The 16,366-nt window shown below is 43.2% G+C and overlaps 1 protein-coding gene across 6 annotated transcripts in view; it reads right to left on the bottom strand.

The window, feature by feature from the left end:
* Positions 1-232: 232 nt before the first annotated feature.
* lrp8 (low density lipoprotein receptor-related protein 8, apolipoprotein e receptor) overlaps positions 233-16,366 on the bottom strand; it is a 170,055-nt gene continuing 153,921 nt past the window's right edge. For 4 of the 6 annotated variants that reach the window (XM_060830271.1, XM_060830266.1, XM_060830269.1 and 1 more), the window contains 9 exons: positions 15,579-15,806; positions 15,367-15,485; positions 14,313-14,452; positions 12,800-12,941; positions 12,528-12,680; positions 10,989-11,204; positions 9,284-9,343; positions 5,169-5,341; positions 233-1,704 (listed from right to left, as the gene is read on the bottom strand). In XM_060830271.1, the coding sequence (XP_060686254.1) occupies positions 1,666-1,704; positions 5,169-5,341; positions 9,284-9,343; positions 10,989-11,204; positions 12,528-12,680; positions 12,800-12,941; positions 14,313-14,452; positions 15,367-15,485; positions 15,579-15,806 (1,270 nt within the window). In that variant the 3' untranslated portion in view covers positions 233-1,665. The remainder of the gene's footprint in view (positions 1,705-5,168; positions 5,342-9,283; positions 9,344-10,988; positions 11,205-12,527; positions 12,681-12,799; positions 12,942-14,312; positions 14,453-15,366; positions 15,486-15,578; positions 15,807-16,366) is intronic. The other 2 variants (XM_060830267.1, XM_060830268.1) reach the window with 2 other exon arrangements.

Genomic DNA, 16,366 nt, shown 5'->3' with positions numbered 1-16,366 from the left:
CAAGCAGAAAATGCTGTAAGTTAGCAGTAGAAAGAGAGAGAGAGACAGACAGACATAAGCTCATATATAAAGGGCTATGATCCTGAAACATTACGTCTTTTCCTGTCTTAAAAAATGCTTCCAGATTATTCAAACAAGTAATTGCAATACATGGCAACTTGATGATAGCCACAAAAAGCTATACAAGTCTCATTTCAGATTACTACTTTAATTTTTTTAAAAAACGGTTTTAGGGAATTTCAAATTTTATACAAACACAAACCAAAGATACCCATTCAATATACCCCGATAAAAACAAAATGAACACAATCAACAGCCCCAATGATTGACAAAAGTTAAATAAATTACAAATAGGCAAGTACGCAGGGTTTACCAGGTATCGACTTTGAGAAACTTTTAGCTTATTTCGCACAAAAATATTTAATTAGTTTTAAAAATGAAAAAGTAGCAAACATTTTTAGTGTCTTTTGTTCCATTATAAAACCTTTGGCTATTTTCAGGAAATCAATCCTCCGGGTGCACAAAAGTCAGATTTTTCGTTTAATCTTTACTGCAGATCCAACATGTACATTTTACACTACACTGAATCTCAGCAGTTTTTCTTTAATTATCCCTCACTCCAAGGTGCCCCATCTCCTTGAAGATACTGAGGAATGTTTCACTGGCACCTTGTGCAAGCCACCATTCCTCACGTATCAGCTTAAAGGTGGCAGCCATTTTAGCAGACAGATTCTGCTCTTACACGGCATGTTTCCATTACTTGTGCCTGAATACAATCAGGCGCAGGAATAAAAGAGTTGATTTGTTCCTTGTCTCACAATGCAGGGGCACAAAGCCAAGTTTATTGTTTCCAGCTCAATGGGCTTAATGCATCACGTCATTGTTCCTCAACTGGTTCTCACCCCCAGCTTCCATTTTTTAAAAAAAACATGCCATTTGTAAAAAGGAAAAACTTTAGACTTTAACATAAGAATGCTGCTCTTTTGAAAAGAAACAATTAATGTAAAGGTCAAATACAGGAGAGAGAATCAGAATCCACTTACAACAGAGAAGACTCTACATATGTTAGACATGAAAAGCAAATGCCAGCAGAAATGAGCATTTTCCTCAAAATTTCCCAATTTTATAAATACATTCTCTCATATAAACATATATGCAAATAAGGTTTTACTGTACAGAAAATGCAAAATGCATCAAGGTGAAAATATTTCCTTCTTGCATTTTATATCTACATTACCCAAGTTTATCCAGGAAACAGATCGATAAATAAATACCATTTTTAAATACCCCAGTAGCTCTCTGTAAAACGTTAAACTGTGGCGCACTCAGGTAAGTTTATTTACAAACTCTATAAATATAGCTTTGAAGAGGCTATGCTTACAAGGGTGACACCACAATTATGTACAAACTTTAAGAATTTCAATTTAACTCTTTCAGTCAAGGCCTTGTTTTCCAAGAATGGGTACATCAGAGCAAGAAAACATCCAATTAATTTTTGTTTCTATATAAAGTGTAAAATGTTTAGCTAATATAAAAATATGTATCTTTTGGATGTTACAAATTTTCCCAGTAGGTGATTGCATGTCCAGTCTTGATCATCCCAGCTGCTGCACCATCCGCTTGAGGAGCCTACAGGGCGAGTGAATGTGAGCAACACAGCACGCCTCAGGGTAATCCGTCATCCTCCATACTGAGTGCAACTCGCTGTCAATAAAAAAGAAAAGACACTTTTCTTGAAAAGGAAATGTAAAATTATGTTTTTAAAAGGTGCAGAATAGACTAGCAACAGTCCTAGACTGTTGTCGTTCCAGTGAGCACAAATTCTACCAGCTTATTTTACTTTTACATTGCGTAAATATCGCGGAAAAGCATATGAAGATAATTTAAAAGTTTCTTCATGGAGCTTCCTGTAATCCACTCCAACTGCATTTGATGTATAAGGATAAAAGAGCAAAACAGACTCTGACAGAAATTTGATTAGGTATTACTTAATTTTGCAACAGATCTATAATTGGAACTGTAACCACCTATTAGGCAATTCATTTCAAATCCTAACTATTTGTTGCATTAAAAGGTTTGTCCTCATGGCACCACTTCTGCCAAGCACATTAAAAGCCTTTGCTTAATGGTTACCCTTCTGTCATTGGAAACAAGTTCCTCTTTATTTGCTCTAATTAAATCTTTCATAATGTTGATTATCTCTATCAAATTTCTTCTTAGCCTTCTTTGCTTGAAGGAGAACAATCACCAGTCTACGCATGGGAACAGTGATCCTTTATCTGTGGAATTATTCCAGTAAACCGCTTCTGTACCTTCTCCAAGAGCTTCACACCCTTCTTAAGTTGAGATGCCCACAATTTGACTCCGTATTCCAGCTGGAGTTGAACTAGTGTTTTGTAGAGGATCTGTACGCTTCCTAGTTTCTGTACTCTACTATTTATAAACTCTGGATTCCTTATTCTTTAGCAAATTCTTTGTGGACCTGTGTTGCCACTTTTAAAGATTTGCGCACAAACATCTCCAGGTCTCTCTGCTGTTACAAACCCTTTAATATTGTACCATTTGACATGGACTGCCTCGCACTATTCTCATCAATCTACATTAACTGTCATCTGTCATATGTCTAACCTTGATGCCTATTGTAATCTGCCTCACTTTCACCAATATTTCCAAGTCTTCTGCAATTTTGAAACTGCAGCCAGCAACAATCCTACCTTGCCCCACAGCCAAGTTCAAATCATTAAAGTAGATCAAATAGAGCAGTGGGGTTCTTGTACAATTGAAGTGGCAAGATGTCAAGTCCCTAGATCTTGATGGACTTCACCCTATAATTTCTCAAAATGATGATAACTGGTGCATTGGTTTTATTTTATCAAGAATTACTTGATTCGGGAACATCCAATCAGACTGGAAGATAGCAAGTGTAACTCCTTTATTCAAAAAGGAGAGGAGGCAGAAAGCAGGAAACATCAGGCCAGTTAGCTTAACATCTGTCGTAGGGAAAATGTTATGAACTCTTGTTAAAGAAATCATACCAGTGCATTTGAATAAATTTAAGGTGTTCAGGTAGAGTCAACATGATTTTGCAGTAGGAAAATCATTGTTGACCAATCCATTGGAGTTCTTTGAGGTAACATGCTGTGCACCCAAGGAACTCAGTAGATGCACAGTACTTAGATTTCCAGAAGACAATTGATAAGGTGTCACATCTAAGGTTACTGCAGAAATTAAAAGCTTGCAGTCTAAGGGTTGCACTGAATGGCTTTTACTGCTACGTGCACTTGAATGTGTGCAGTGAACAATGTGTAATGTCATCTCTTGGTGCCATCCTAGGTACAGGGTTCCTAGGTACAGAATTGAAATAGTTTTTAAAAAAGAATAACATGGGAATACAGAGTTTAAAATGTCCAGAATGGGAATAAAAAGTTTATTTAAAGTACCCAAGTTGGAGTCTTTTTTCATGGAGTCCGTGCACACCGGGCTTCTGAATGCGAGGCCATGCTGCCTACCCGCACTGGCCTCTCTTTAGGTTTAGTCTCCTGTGGCCAACCTGGGCTTGTTCTGTTCCTGCTCCCAGCCCGGGCCCGCACTCGCCCTGCTCCCAGCCCGGGCCCGCACTCGCCCTGCTCCCAGCCCGGGCCCGCACTCGCCCTGCTCCCAGCCCGGGCCCGCACTCGCCCTGCTCCCAGCCCGGGCCCGCACTCGCCCTGCTCCCAGCCCGGGCCCGCACTCGCCCTGCTCCCAGCCCGGGCCCGCACTCGCCCTGCTCCCAGCCAGGCCCACAGTCACTCTGCTCCCAGCCCGGGCCCGCACTCACCCTGCTCCCAGCCCGGGCCCGCAATTGCCCTGCTCCCAGCCCGGGCCCGCACTCGCCCTGCTCCCAGCCCGGGCCCGCACTCGCCCTGCTCCCAGCCAGGCCCACAGTCACTCTGCTGCCGTGACTTCCTGCCAGGACCCAGCCCGTGCGGGATGCTCTCGGACTCCATTCTCCATCCTCGCCATGCAGGGTACTTTATGAAGTTAAAAGTTGAGTGGAAGAAAAACTGCAGCAAGAGGAAAAAAGGAAAGGGAGCTGGCAAGCAGCGGAGCTCTGGCTGGAGCATCTCACTACATGGATAGAGGATTGACTGGCTAACAGGAACAGAGAGTCAGTGTAAATGGGTGTTTCTCACTTTGGGACAATATGATGAGTAATGTGTCATACGGTCAGTTCTGGGACTTTTGTTTAGAATATATATGATGATGGTAGCCATACTGTTGAGGTGCCAGTGTTGGTCTGTCTTATGAACCCACCCCACTAGTTAGCTGATGAAGGAGCTGCGCTCTGAAAGCTAACACTTCCAAATAAACCTGTTGGACTATAACCTGGTGTTGTGCGATTTTTAACTAAATAAATAACTTAGTTGAAGGGACCAAAGGAATGGTTGGCAAATTTTATGGTAATTTTGCAAAGTTGGGTAGGAAAGTACATTGGGAAAAGCATACAAGGAGGTTACAAGAATATATGGTTAGGGCAAATGAGTGGGTAAAGATGTGACAAACAGGGTCTAATGAGGGCCAAAATGAGAAATTGCCCAAAGAAGAATAAAAAAGAAATAACTGTATTATCCAAATTGTGAGAGACTGCAGAGCTCTGAGATGTAATGGGATTGGTATGTCCTGAGGAGGGTGGGTGGGGATAATCACAAAAAGATGGGACAGCAGATACAGTAAGTAATTAGTAAAACTAGTAGAATGTTATTGTATCACATTGGGAATGGAATACACATGCAGGGAGGTTTTGCTTTAGTGAGACAGCATACGGGGAAGACCACACCTGGAATATTGGTCACCTTATATAAAGAAGGTTGCAAATTTCCTGGAAGCAGTTCAAAGAAGGTTTACTAGACGAATACCTAGAATGGGGAAGATTGTCTTCTGAAGAAAGGTTGGAGAGGCTTGGCTCGTATTATTGAAGTTTAGATGAGCAAGAAATCTTGAAGGGCAATGACAATAACGTGGTGTTGTGTGATTTTTAACTTTGTCCACCACAGTCCAACACCGGCTCTTCCACATCAGTCTGCCCTCAGTTAGACTCTGGCTTGCAGAAAACTTGTGCTATAATGGCAGGACTTAGTGTTGTGATAAATCTGTTCAGGGCAATTCCTGACAGGAGTGGAAACACTTACTGCGGGATAAACGTGGCCAATCTGTCCATTTCTCCCAATGTGAGTCTCCTCCACTTCCTCTTCTTCTGTCGTTTTTCTGTAGACTGGGTTATCAAAGTTCATACTCTTTGTGTTTTTCTTTCTCCAGTTCCTCCAGATCAAGCCACCTCCCAGGCACACCAAACTAATGATAACTTAAAAGAATAAAAACAAACTTGTTCAGTGAATTAAGGGATACCCATGTGTTAAAATCATCTAGCAACGAATAGACAGTAGTGATTCTTGTCCTTCCTTCGATAAACTGCACAAATGATTACTTCCGAGATAAGTATTTAATGTGGAGTTGATCAGCCAGTGCTCATGGTGGGGGTAGGAAAAGAAAACACACTTTGAATCTAGATTGCATCACTGCAGTTAATAATAACTTTGGATAACTCATGATAAAATCAAGTTTGATTCAGGCAAGGGTCTTGTATTGCTGCCTAAAGGCCAGAAGGCCTGGGTTCAGTAACCTCTGTTCTGAAGGGGTATCCCATCATGTCTGAACAGGTCGCAGCCAGGTGGTAAAGACTTGAAAGTTTTAGAGGTCTACTTGCATGGGTTCCAATCCTGCTTTTTATGATGCCTACTGGTCATCCAGAGGTGGATGGATTTTTTGCCAGAGGAGCTCAGACTTTTCACTTGAAGCTCCTCTACTTGGGAACTATGCCTGTGGAATCTGGCTGGGTGAATGGGCAGGAATGGGATGCAGAGTCACCACTTTTGTACCGGACAGGTCTGCTCAGAGTGCTGTCCTACAAGGGTCAACCGCTGGTCATAAACCAATGGATCACCACCAGGTGATGGGTTCCAGTTAGTCACTTTGATTCCTTCCACCAAATTATAGCACAAAGACAGTGAAGACGGTTGCCCATATTTCCCAGGAGGAAAAGGTGCGGTGGGTCGCTATTAAGGTTCGAAGTCACCTTAAGGACGGGATGGGATGGAGGGTAACGTGATGGTGTGCCTTTACACCCAGACAGTGACCTTCCACCTTCAGACACTGTAACAATACCATTACACTGAGCCTCATTCAAGGTGGTGCACCCCAATGACATTTCTTCCACCTTGCACACGGCCTCAATTATGACATGCAGCTCCTGATCAATCTGGGCAGTGGTATTCGGTATGGAGTTTCTGCTTGTTTACTGGGACCTGATCGGGAACATGGCCACTTCAAAACCGAGTTAGAGAGTCGTAGAGTCATAGACATGTACAGCACGGAAACAGACCCTTTGGTCCAACTCGTCCATGCCGACTAGATATCCCAACCCAGTCTAGTCCCATCTGCTAGCATCCGGCCCATATCCCTTCAAACCCTTCCTATTCATATACCCATCCAGAGGCCTTTTAAATATTCTCCCCCAAGAGGAGAAGCTGTCGTTACGGAGCCACAGCTCAGAAATCTGCACCTCCACCAAAATAGCTTGGAAGGGTGGATTGGCACCCCCAGACTCCACGGTGTGCTGGATGATACCACAAAAATTGGCACTGTGGGCATAACCAGCATTTTGGTGAGGACATCCATTATCTCTAAACTGTAGCACTTGGCCCAGATGGCACTCATGACATTTAGACTACTCAGGCGGCAGTGCATTGGATCAGGACATTGTGCAGTGGTCAATCCTACCAATATTGTTATGTCCAGATGCATCTGCAGCAAGCAAATTGGTAAGGATGAGGACAAGTATGTTTTTCCCTCTTGTGGGTTCCTCACCACCTGCTGCAGACCCAGTCTGGTAGTGATGTCCTTCAGGATCTGACCAGATTGATCAATAGTGGTGCAGTCTAATCACGCTGATTAAAGGACATTGAGGTTCCCCACAGAGTACATTCTGTGTCCATACCACATTCTGTGCCACTTCAACATGGTGTTCACCCTAGAGACTCATCGAATCATAGATTCCCTACAGTGCGGAAACAGGCCCTTCGACCCTCCAAAGAGAAACTCACCCAGGCCCATTCCCCTACCCTATTACTCTACATTTACACCAGACTAATGCACCTAATCTACACATCCCTGAACACTACAGGCAATTTAGCATGGCCAATTCACCTAAGCAGCACATCTTTGGATTGTGGGAGGAAACCTGAGGACCCGGAGGAAACCCACACAGACAAATTCAACCTGGCCAAGTCTACTGTCAATCATCAGTGAAGTGATGGAAGAAGTCATTAAAGTTTCTATCATGCAGTACTTACTTACTGACTTCAAGGTCACATTTGACAGAGTGTAGCATCAGTGAGCCCCAGGAAAACAAGTCAAAGGGAATCAGGAGAAAAACTCTCATCATACTGAGCACAAAGGAAGATGGATATGGTTGTTGGAAGCTTGGCAGGTCATCTTCAGGATTTCCCTTCAGGGTTTCCTAGACCCTTCACTTCTTCATTATTAACCTATCCTCCACACCCCCCTCCACCCCACCCTTAAACCTAACCTCCACACCCCCCCCTCCACCCCACCCTTAAACCTAACCTCCACACACCCCCCTCCACCCCACCCTTAACCTATCCTCCACACCCCCTCCACCCCACCCTTAACCTACCCTCCACACCCCCCTCTACCCCACCCTTACCCTACCCTCCACACCCCCCCTCCACCCCACCCTTAACCTACCCTCCACACCCCCCTCCACCCCACCCTTAAACCTATCCTCCACACCCCCCCTCCACCCCACCCTTAAACCTATCCTCCACACCCCCCCTCCACCCCACCCTTAACCTATCCTCCACACCCCCCCTCCACCCCACCCTTAACCTATCCTCCACACCCCCCCTCTACCCCACCCTTAAACCTATCCTCCACACCCCCCTCCACCCCACCCTTAAACCTATCCTCCACACCCCCCTCCACCCCACCCTTAACCTAACCTCCACATCCCCCTCCACCCCACCTGCAACAGAAGATCAGAAGCAGGGTGTGCAGTAACAATTGCACAATATTCAGAACCATTTGCAACTCCTGAGGCAGACAGTGTTCAAACTGAGCAAGGCCTGGACAACATCCAGGTTTGAGTTGAGAAGTGGCAAGTCACATTTGCACCAAGTGCAAGGCACTGGCCATTTCCAACAAGAGGAAACTGCCCCTTGATATTCAATGGTATTACCATTACTAAATATCCTATCATTAACATCCTGGGAGTTACCATTGACCAGAAACTTAACTAACCTAACCATATAAATACTGTAGTGCCAACAGCAGGTCAGAAGATAGGAATCCTGCAGCATGTAACTTACCTCCTGCCTCCCCACAGTTGTCCACCATCTCAAGGCACAAGTCAGGAATGTGATCCCACTTGTCTAGATGGATGCAATTCCAAAAACATCCAACAAGAACGACACTGTCCATGTCAAATCAGCCCACTGGCACCATATGGGGTAAAAACAATGACTGCAGATGCTGGAAACCAGATTTTGGATTAGTGATGCTGGAAAAACACAGCAGTTCAGGCAGCATCACTGGCACCATACAGACAAACATTCATTCTTCACCACTGATGCTCAGGGGCAGAAGGGTGTACTATCTACTAGACGCACAGCAGAAAAGCTTCAAAGCTCCATAGACAGCACCTTCCAAAATCACAACCACTTCCATCTCGAAAGACTAGGGCATCAGATAGATGGGAATACCACCACCTGGAACTTTCCATCCAAGTCACTTTTCATCCTGACTAGAAAATATAATTGCTGTTCCTTCAACATCATGAGGTCAAACCCTGGAACTCCTTCCATAACAGCACCGTGATGTGCCTATACAAAATGGTCTACTGTGGTTGAAGAAGGCAGCTTTTCACCACTGCCATCGGGAATGGGAAATAAATACGAGTCAGCAATGCCCACATGCTCTGGCAAAACTAAAAAGAACGCCCCGGCTGAGAAGATGAAAATGTCTCTTCCCAGCGTAGCCAGTGTGAAACTGATGTGAAATGCAGTCTGCAGGGCTTAATTCTCAAGTCAAAATTTAAAATCCTTTACCAAGAGCAAGGATGTGAACATCAGAAGTTTCAAAATTGAAGGTGTTACATTTTTCTAGGTTAACACAAAAAATTACGTAAGTATATTATAGATGGGAGGGAAATACCAGTACAGTCACCTACCTATCGGGATAACAATTCCCACAATGGCATGAGTCGAACTCAACTTCTTTCCGTCATCAGCTGTGAAAAGATAGAAAACCCACTGTTATATTCCTGAAGAAGGGTTAATACCCGAAATGTTGCCTTCGCCCCTCTCCTGATGCTGTCTAGTTTGCTGTGTTCTTCCAGTCTACTTTGGATTCCAGCATCTGCAGTGTTTTCTTGTCTCTAACTAGTATATTCCTAGCTGATGCTCAAATGTCAGAGCGTTCTGTTGAGAAAACAGTACACGTAGGGAGCACGAGAGAGCAAACTTAAGACTGGGTGACGGGCAGGCAGCTGAAGCTTCATTTCCCCAATATTTGCTGAGTATTTTGTCTCGGCTTTATTTTGGATATATCCAGATGAAGGTCTGCTCTGTCGAGAGTAGGAGAAGTGGGGAAACAGTGGCTTGGAAACACAAATGCAAGTGCTGAAATTATAAGTCAATTAGCTTTCATCAAGAGCGCCAAAAGGTCACTACTAGGTTAACATGGGTTTGGATCCTCCACTGGGAGCTAACCTTTGCAGCGATGTAGTTTGGAGTTACCAATGGAGCAGATGTGGAATTCCCGGTGCAGCCAACTCCCCAGAAACTGCCCTGAAAGTTGAAAACTCCACTGGACATTTGGAATCCTCTGAGGAAGTCTCCAACTAAATTAGCGTGGGAGGTTTCAGAAGATTCTAACTGATTTAGTATAATAGTTAGCCAGGATAAATGAGAGGAACTAAAACCTGCTCTAACTCCTGAATACCTATGAAACAGCATCCCGGTCTCTCTAATGACTCCCTTTCAGCAATCCCCCTACTCCACACCAACCTATGTATTCAGCTGCTGAACCTGTCACCAGAACCCAGTTGCTACGCTGGCTCCCTTAGTCACCACCTTTCAATAACTGGGGAAGGCCTTTAAATCTAATAAAGCATGAAAATGGGGTGTGAGTTCAACACCAACCTACTTAGGTGCTGCCTACTCAGATTCCCGGATTATTCTAGAATGCTTCAACTGGGAAGGTTTCTAACCTGGAAATTTGCTCAGAGAACTCTCTAAAATGCCTGCATGTATTTTGCTTTTGGTCTGATTAGGATTGGGAATAGGATTCTGATCCCAAGGAGAAGAGATGGGCCTCTGGTTCTCTCTCCACAGATACTGCCAGAGCTGATCAGAATTTCTAGCACTTTGTTTTTATTTCGAATTTCTATTATTTGTATATTTCACCCTAGAATTTTAAAATCTTAGTTCACATACACGGTAGGAATATTGAAGGAGGGAAACTGCTCACGGTTTGAGGAACGGTGGGGGAAATGGAAAAATATACGGAGAATTCAAAAATCATTTGAGGGAGGGAGGGAGTTGGGAAAGGGAGATAAATTTGCTGACATTGAGTCATTGAACGTGACAGTGGAGCGAAGACAGGGAAAAAGGGAAATGCTACCATCCCCTCTAACCACAGCATCTTGAGGGTTAGGGATGACCCTAATCCAAGTGATGTTGAAATATGACTAGCTTAATCCAAAAATACAACAGAACGTCAGTCACAGCCAGCAGGCCTTAGGCACCTCTTATCCTCCTGTTCCGAGCTCCATGGTAAAGGCTGGAAGCGATCACCTGGGAACAAATCTCCTCATTGCGTGGAGTAAACGCTGCAAGAAAACCTGGTGAGGAGCATCATCTTGTAAGACTTACATGATAGTGAGGAACCGTTCCTGTGGATTGAATTGTCTGTGTCAGTGCTGCCAGGGAAGAGCCGTTGTGAATCTCCTGTAGTGACGCTGGACAGAGCGGTTGCACCAGGTGTGACGGTTATATTTACTGGAACCTCGGTAGTGAAGGAAGCTGTGCCAGGCCTCGCAGTTGGTTTGCCACTGGTCACTGAGGGGACAGTTGGAAGCTTTTCAGCTGCTTTGAAAAGGCACAGAAACAGAAAAAGAAACACGGTCCAGAAACAGCAATCTGAACATTTAAAAGTTTGAAGTGACTCACGAAGGCAGCAAATCCCTTGGCTCCAGATCCAGTTTGCAGGGGCTGAGGACTATAGAGTCACGTTTACAGTATGGAAAGGGTGTCCTTCGACCCATTGTGTCCACAGCAATCACTAAACATCCATCTATCCTAATCCCATTTCCCAGCACTTGGCCTTGTATGCTATAGCGTTTCAAATGCTCAACTAAATCATTTTTAAACGTCTTGAGGATTTCCACCCTTACCATCCATTCAGGCATCCATAACCCTCTAAGACAGAATTGAGGAAATCACTTTTCACCCAACCTCCTGCTGCTTACCTCAAAACTGTGTCCCCTGGTTATTGACACCTCTACTAAAATGGAAATGTTTTTTACTATCTACCCTAACTGTGCCCCTCATAACTTTGTGTACCACAATCAGATCCCCCTCTCAGCCTTCTCTGCTGTAGCAACAACAACCCTGGTCTATTGCATCTCTCTTCCCAGATCAATGTCCAAGCAATCTGCTGGTAAATATCTTCTCAACTCTCTCTTCTGTAATCACATCAATCCAATAATGTGTCAACCAGAAAGCATGTTTCCAGGGTTGGTGGGTTTGAGCTATAGGGAGAGGTTAAATAGGCTGGGGCTGTTTTCCCTGGAGCATCAGAGGCTGAGGGGTGACCTTATAGAGGTTTATAAAATCACAAGGGGCATAGATAGAGTGCCTCATCCCATTCAACTGTTACTTCCTTTCCTTGTTAGTCATCCCACAGCAAATCAGCTCACACTTTAAATTCCATTTGCAATTGCTCAGCCCACCTGACCAGCCAGTGTTCATTGTACTGTCTTCTAAAGCTTTCCTCCTCACTATTTCCCATGCCACCAACGTATATCACAAACAGACCATTCAGCTTAACTCATCCAGGCTACTATTAATGCCTCACCAGAGTCTCTTCCTTTTTCTCCATCTAACCCAGAGGACAAACCTTTCTATCCTTTTACTCCCTCTCATGCAACTATCTAACATCCCTTTAAATGCATCTTTGCCACTTGCCCAAAACATTTTTGTCTTAATTCTGAGGATGATCAAAACTTTGGACCCAGTTCAGAAGTGGAAACTTCTCCTTATCTATCCTGTTAAACACTTTCACAATCTTAAAAATATCTACCAGGCCACCCCTCTGTCTTCACTTTTCTAGCATGTGAAGAAATGTCATCTCCAAAAAAACTGGAAAAGCAAAAATCTCCAAATGCATTAACAAATTCAAAACGCACTTACTTTTATAACACTTTCTCATATCCTGCCCAAGCTTCATGTTGTCAGGACAAGCACATGTGTATTTTGGAGAATGGATGTTGATTTGAGGAGCTGACAAACACAGGTACTGACATCCTCCATTTGGTGCAACACCAGCTGTACAGAAGCTTGTAACTGTTTAAAGAAAGAAAACTTTCAGGTTCAAAATCTCGACAAAGTTAAACAGAAAAAAGGTTCAATGATGAAGTATACATTGAAAGTTTAGACTACAAGCAGATTCTGACAGGAATTACCTTTGGGCTGTTTCAGCTCATGAAGAATGATGATGTCATGTAGATTGTACAGGTTATTCGCAAGCGATATCACATCTTTTCCAGTCAGCCGGTTTGCACAGTAAATAGTTTCGTGATCAATGTCAGTCCAATAAATCTTGTCCTGTAATAGAAAAACAAATTAATGAACACTGTAACAGTCAGAGCAAATGGCTGTGAGACACGGCGCAAGAGTCAAAAGATGCTTGGATATTGGGATTTAAGAAAGACCGCAAATGTATTGCTCTACTTGTAAACTGCAACTCTGTGTTTCCTCATGGTTTCATTTGTTAAACTGAAAGCAGCAGAGTTGCTTTGTTTGGTGCTTAATTGCTTTGTTTGTTACTCTTTTTTAAAGATTTGGAAGGCCTGCCCTTCATGGAGATAACAGGAGCAGGGAAAAGGTGAAGTTGAAATCTGGCAGTGCACTTCCAATGCTGTGGCTGGCAACTGTGTCATTTTAACTTTTGCTCACAAGGTTCCAGTCACTGTAATTGGCCATGATAGCAGTGCAAATTATAACCTGATCTGTTCCAATGGCAGTATTTCATATTCAGGCAAAAACAACAGGGAAAAAAGATGCCCATCAATAGGTCACAAACAGGATGTCACTAAATTTGATTTGAAGAGTCATCAGTTAACAGTGCATAGAAGGTGATCACAGAATCACACCACAAGGAGCTTGTGATTTTGAATCAATATACTCAATTCTACTCTCTAACACAGGTTTGTGGGACTATGGCATACAAAAACAAAAATCAGACTGCTAGATAGATGCCTTGGATTGGGAATAAAAGGAATGCAGCATCAGGAAGGAAACTGGGAAAACCAGGATTCCAGTTTATTCCAATGTACTCAGGTCAACGACCCTGCTACCTAGGCTCACACACTAATAATGCCTGTGTGAATAAAATAATGCACTGCAGTGGGTCAGCCATTACTCCACGAGCTGGACAGCTGATATTAGAGTCAGAAAAACAAAGTGCAGACTCAAGTGAGCTCTATGCCTTATCCACACTGGAATATCGCAGTTGCATAACAACTGCTTAAATTGAGTGTACTTAAATTCACTGTGGTTTCACAGATAAAGATTTAGGATCCCTACAGTATGGAACTGTAAGGTCCATCAAGTCTACACTGACCCTCTGAACAGCATCCCACCCAGACCCACCACCTACCCTATCCCTGTAACCCTGTGTTTCCCATGGCTAACCCACCGAGCCGACACATCTTTGGACTGTGGGAGGAAACCGGAGCACCGGAGGAAACCCATGCAGATACGGGGAGAATGTGCAAACTCCACACAGACAGTCACCTGGATTTAACTGGGTCCCTGTGAGGCAGCAGTGCTAACCAGTGAGTCACCATGCCGCTCACATGACAACGCAGAAAGAAGTATGCACCCAAGCTTTAGGATTGAATGAAGTTAAAAATTATGATTTTTTAAAAAAATTACTTTGGCACCAACAACAGCACTCTCAGATTCTAGCCTTACCTCAAAAACTGTGAGAGCAGAAGGATGCGCGAGGTATTCTTCTGAGAATAGTAATCGTTTCCTGTTCCCACCATTCAGGTCAATGCTAGACAACTCTTGGAGTTTGGAGTCAACCCAGTACAGACGTTGGTTCAATAAATCTAGAAATCAAATACAAACCAGTCAGTCAGTGCAGGTTCCTTAATGCCTTCCAACAAGGACAACATGTATTATTCCTGTCCTGTCCTGATCTAAATCCAAAACCAAAAACACATCGGGAGAGATTTAAATTGTGGGTGTTAGTGTAAAATGGAAAATTGGGGATTTGCCACTGATTGCACAACCCACTTACTTACAGCTCATTTCTCTGTCTTTGGATAAAGAGTTTGTCCCAAGGATCGTCTCCAATTTAACTTAATGTAGTTTACTTTATTGAAGTCTAGGAACATTTGCAAAGCGTTCAAATGTCAGCAAACCAAGTAAAATATTGGAACATTAGAATTAAGATGATGGATTTCTCTAAACGATCAATTACTTTCTCAACAGTGCTTTTGTAAACCCAGACCCACATTAAAGTAAATGGGAGCAAAACTACAGACAGGAGATGTTTTGGCTCTTAGCCCTTAAAATGGACAGTAGAAATGACCTATATAAAAATGATATCATTTTTGCAGTTAGAGATGATTGAGGGATATGGTTAAAAAACAAATCTATGAAATAAATGATTGTCTTATTCAGCCAAATGACTTTTTCTTGCTCTTTATAGTCATAAACACACCCGTTTCCTGTATTTTATAGCTCAAAGTCACCTTAAGTAGCGGTGGTCAAGGTCTGTATGATTTTGACTGCTCAATAGATCTTTGCAGAGGATGGGGGGCGGGGGGGGGGGGGGGGGGGGGGGGGGGGGGCGGGTACATATATCCTGTTATGTTGTATATCAGACCCACAGTTAGTGTCGTCAAATTAAAAGAATGATTGAAATATAAAAGCAGGAAAATACATCCCAGTCCTGCTTTGCTTCTCACCCAGCCTGCAGCAATTTCACTAAAATTTATTACATTGCTAAAACATCTACCTAAAGTGATTCCATTTGGCCATTCGATGTTGTCTGTGACGAGTGTCTGACGGTCGACTCCATTCAGGCCAGCTTTCTCGATCTTTGCAGGGTTACCCCAGTCAGACCAATACATGAACCTAATTAACAGGACCAGAAGTTTGAAAAAAGATGGGTAAAATCTAGATAGTCCATCATTAAACAATGCTGAAAAATATTTTGTTAATATTTACCCTCGAATTGGATCAACTGAGATAGCTCTGGGCTTGTCGAGCTCAGTGCTGACGAGGGTCTTTCTTTTGGTCCCATCTGCAGTTGCCACGGAGATTGACCTGGTACCCGAATCTGTCCAGTATATGTTCTTGTGAACCCAATCTACTGCTAGGCCCTCAGGGGTGTGGAGATCATACTTGATTAGATGAACATGCTGGCTTGGATCACTGGCTTTATCCAAAGGAGCACTGGAACAAAAGATCACGATATGAGTGCTAAGCTCAACATTGCAATGCTGTCCAAGTTAACTGAAGACTGATATTCTTTCCCTATTTGCAGACTATTTCCAAATATATAAACAACAAAGGTGAGCAAATAAAATAATTCTAGACATTGAGAATTAACACTGAGAAAAGTGTAAGGAAGATGGCCTCAGTATCCTCAGGAAGGAAGACTAAAGTTAGTGCTGCAATTCTGAGGAAGGGTCACTTGACTTGAAATGTGAACTCTCATGTCGCTCCACAGATGCTATCAGACCTGCTGAGTTTTTCCAGCAATTTCTGTTTTTGTTTCAGATTTACAGTGTCTGCAGTTCTTGTGATTTTTGCTGAAATTACTGATTCTAAACTAGTCATTGAATGTAAACCCAGCTGTGAGGGTATTGAGTGAAGAAAGAATTATAATGGTCTTCGGTCATCCACAAGTCCAACAGTGGATTAAGCAACTTATATTTTGCAGTATGTAGATCAGAAATTGGGTGATCATTTAAGCTATCAAATGATTTGATTACATAATACGTACAGATTAC

The sequence above is a fragment of the Hemiscyllium ocellatum genome, chromosome 9, assembly GCF_020745735.1.
Source record: "Hemiscyllium ocellatum isolate sHemOce1 chromosome 9, sHemOce1.pat.X.cur, whole genome shotgun sequence".
Lineage (NCBI taxonomy): Eukaryota > Metazoa > Chordata > Chondrichthyes > Orectolobiformes > Hemiscylliidae > Hemiscyllium > Hemiscyllium ocellatum.
The sequence above is the reverse complement of the archived record's forward strand: the minus strand, read 5'-3'. Positions and strand labels throughout refer to the sequence as shown.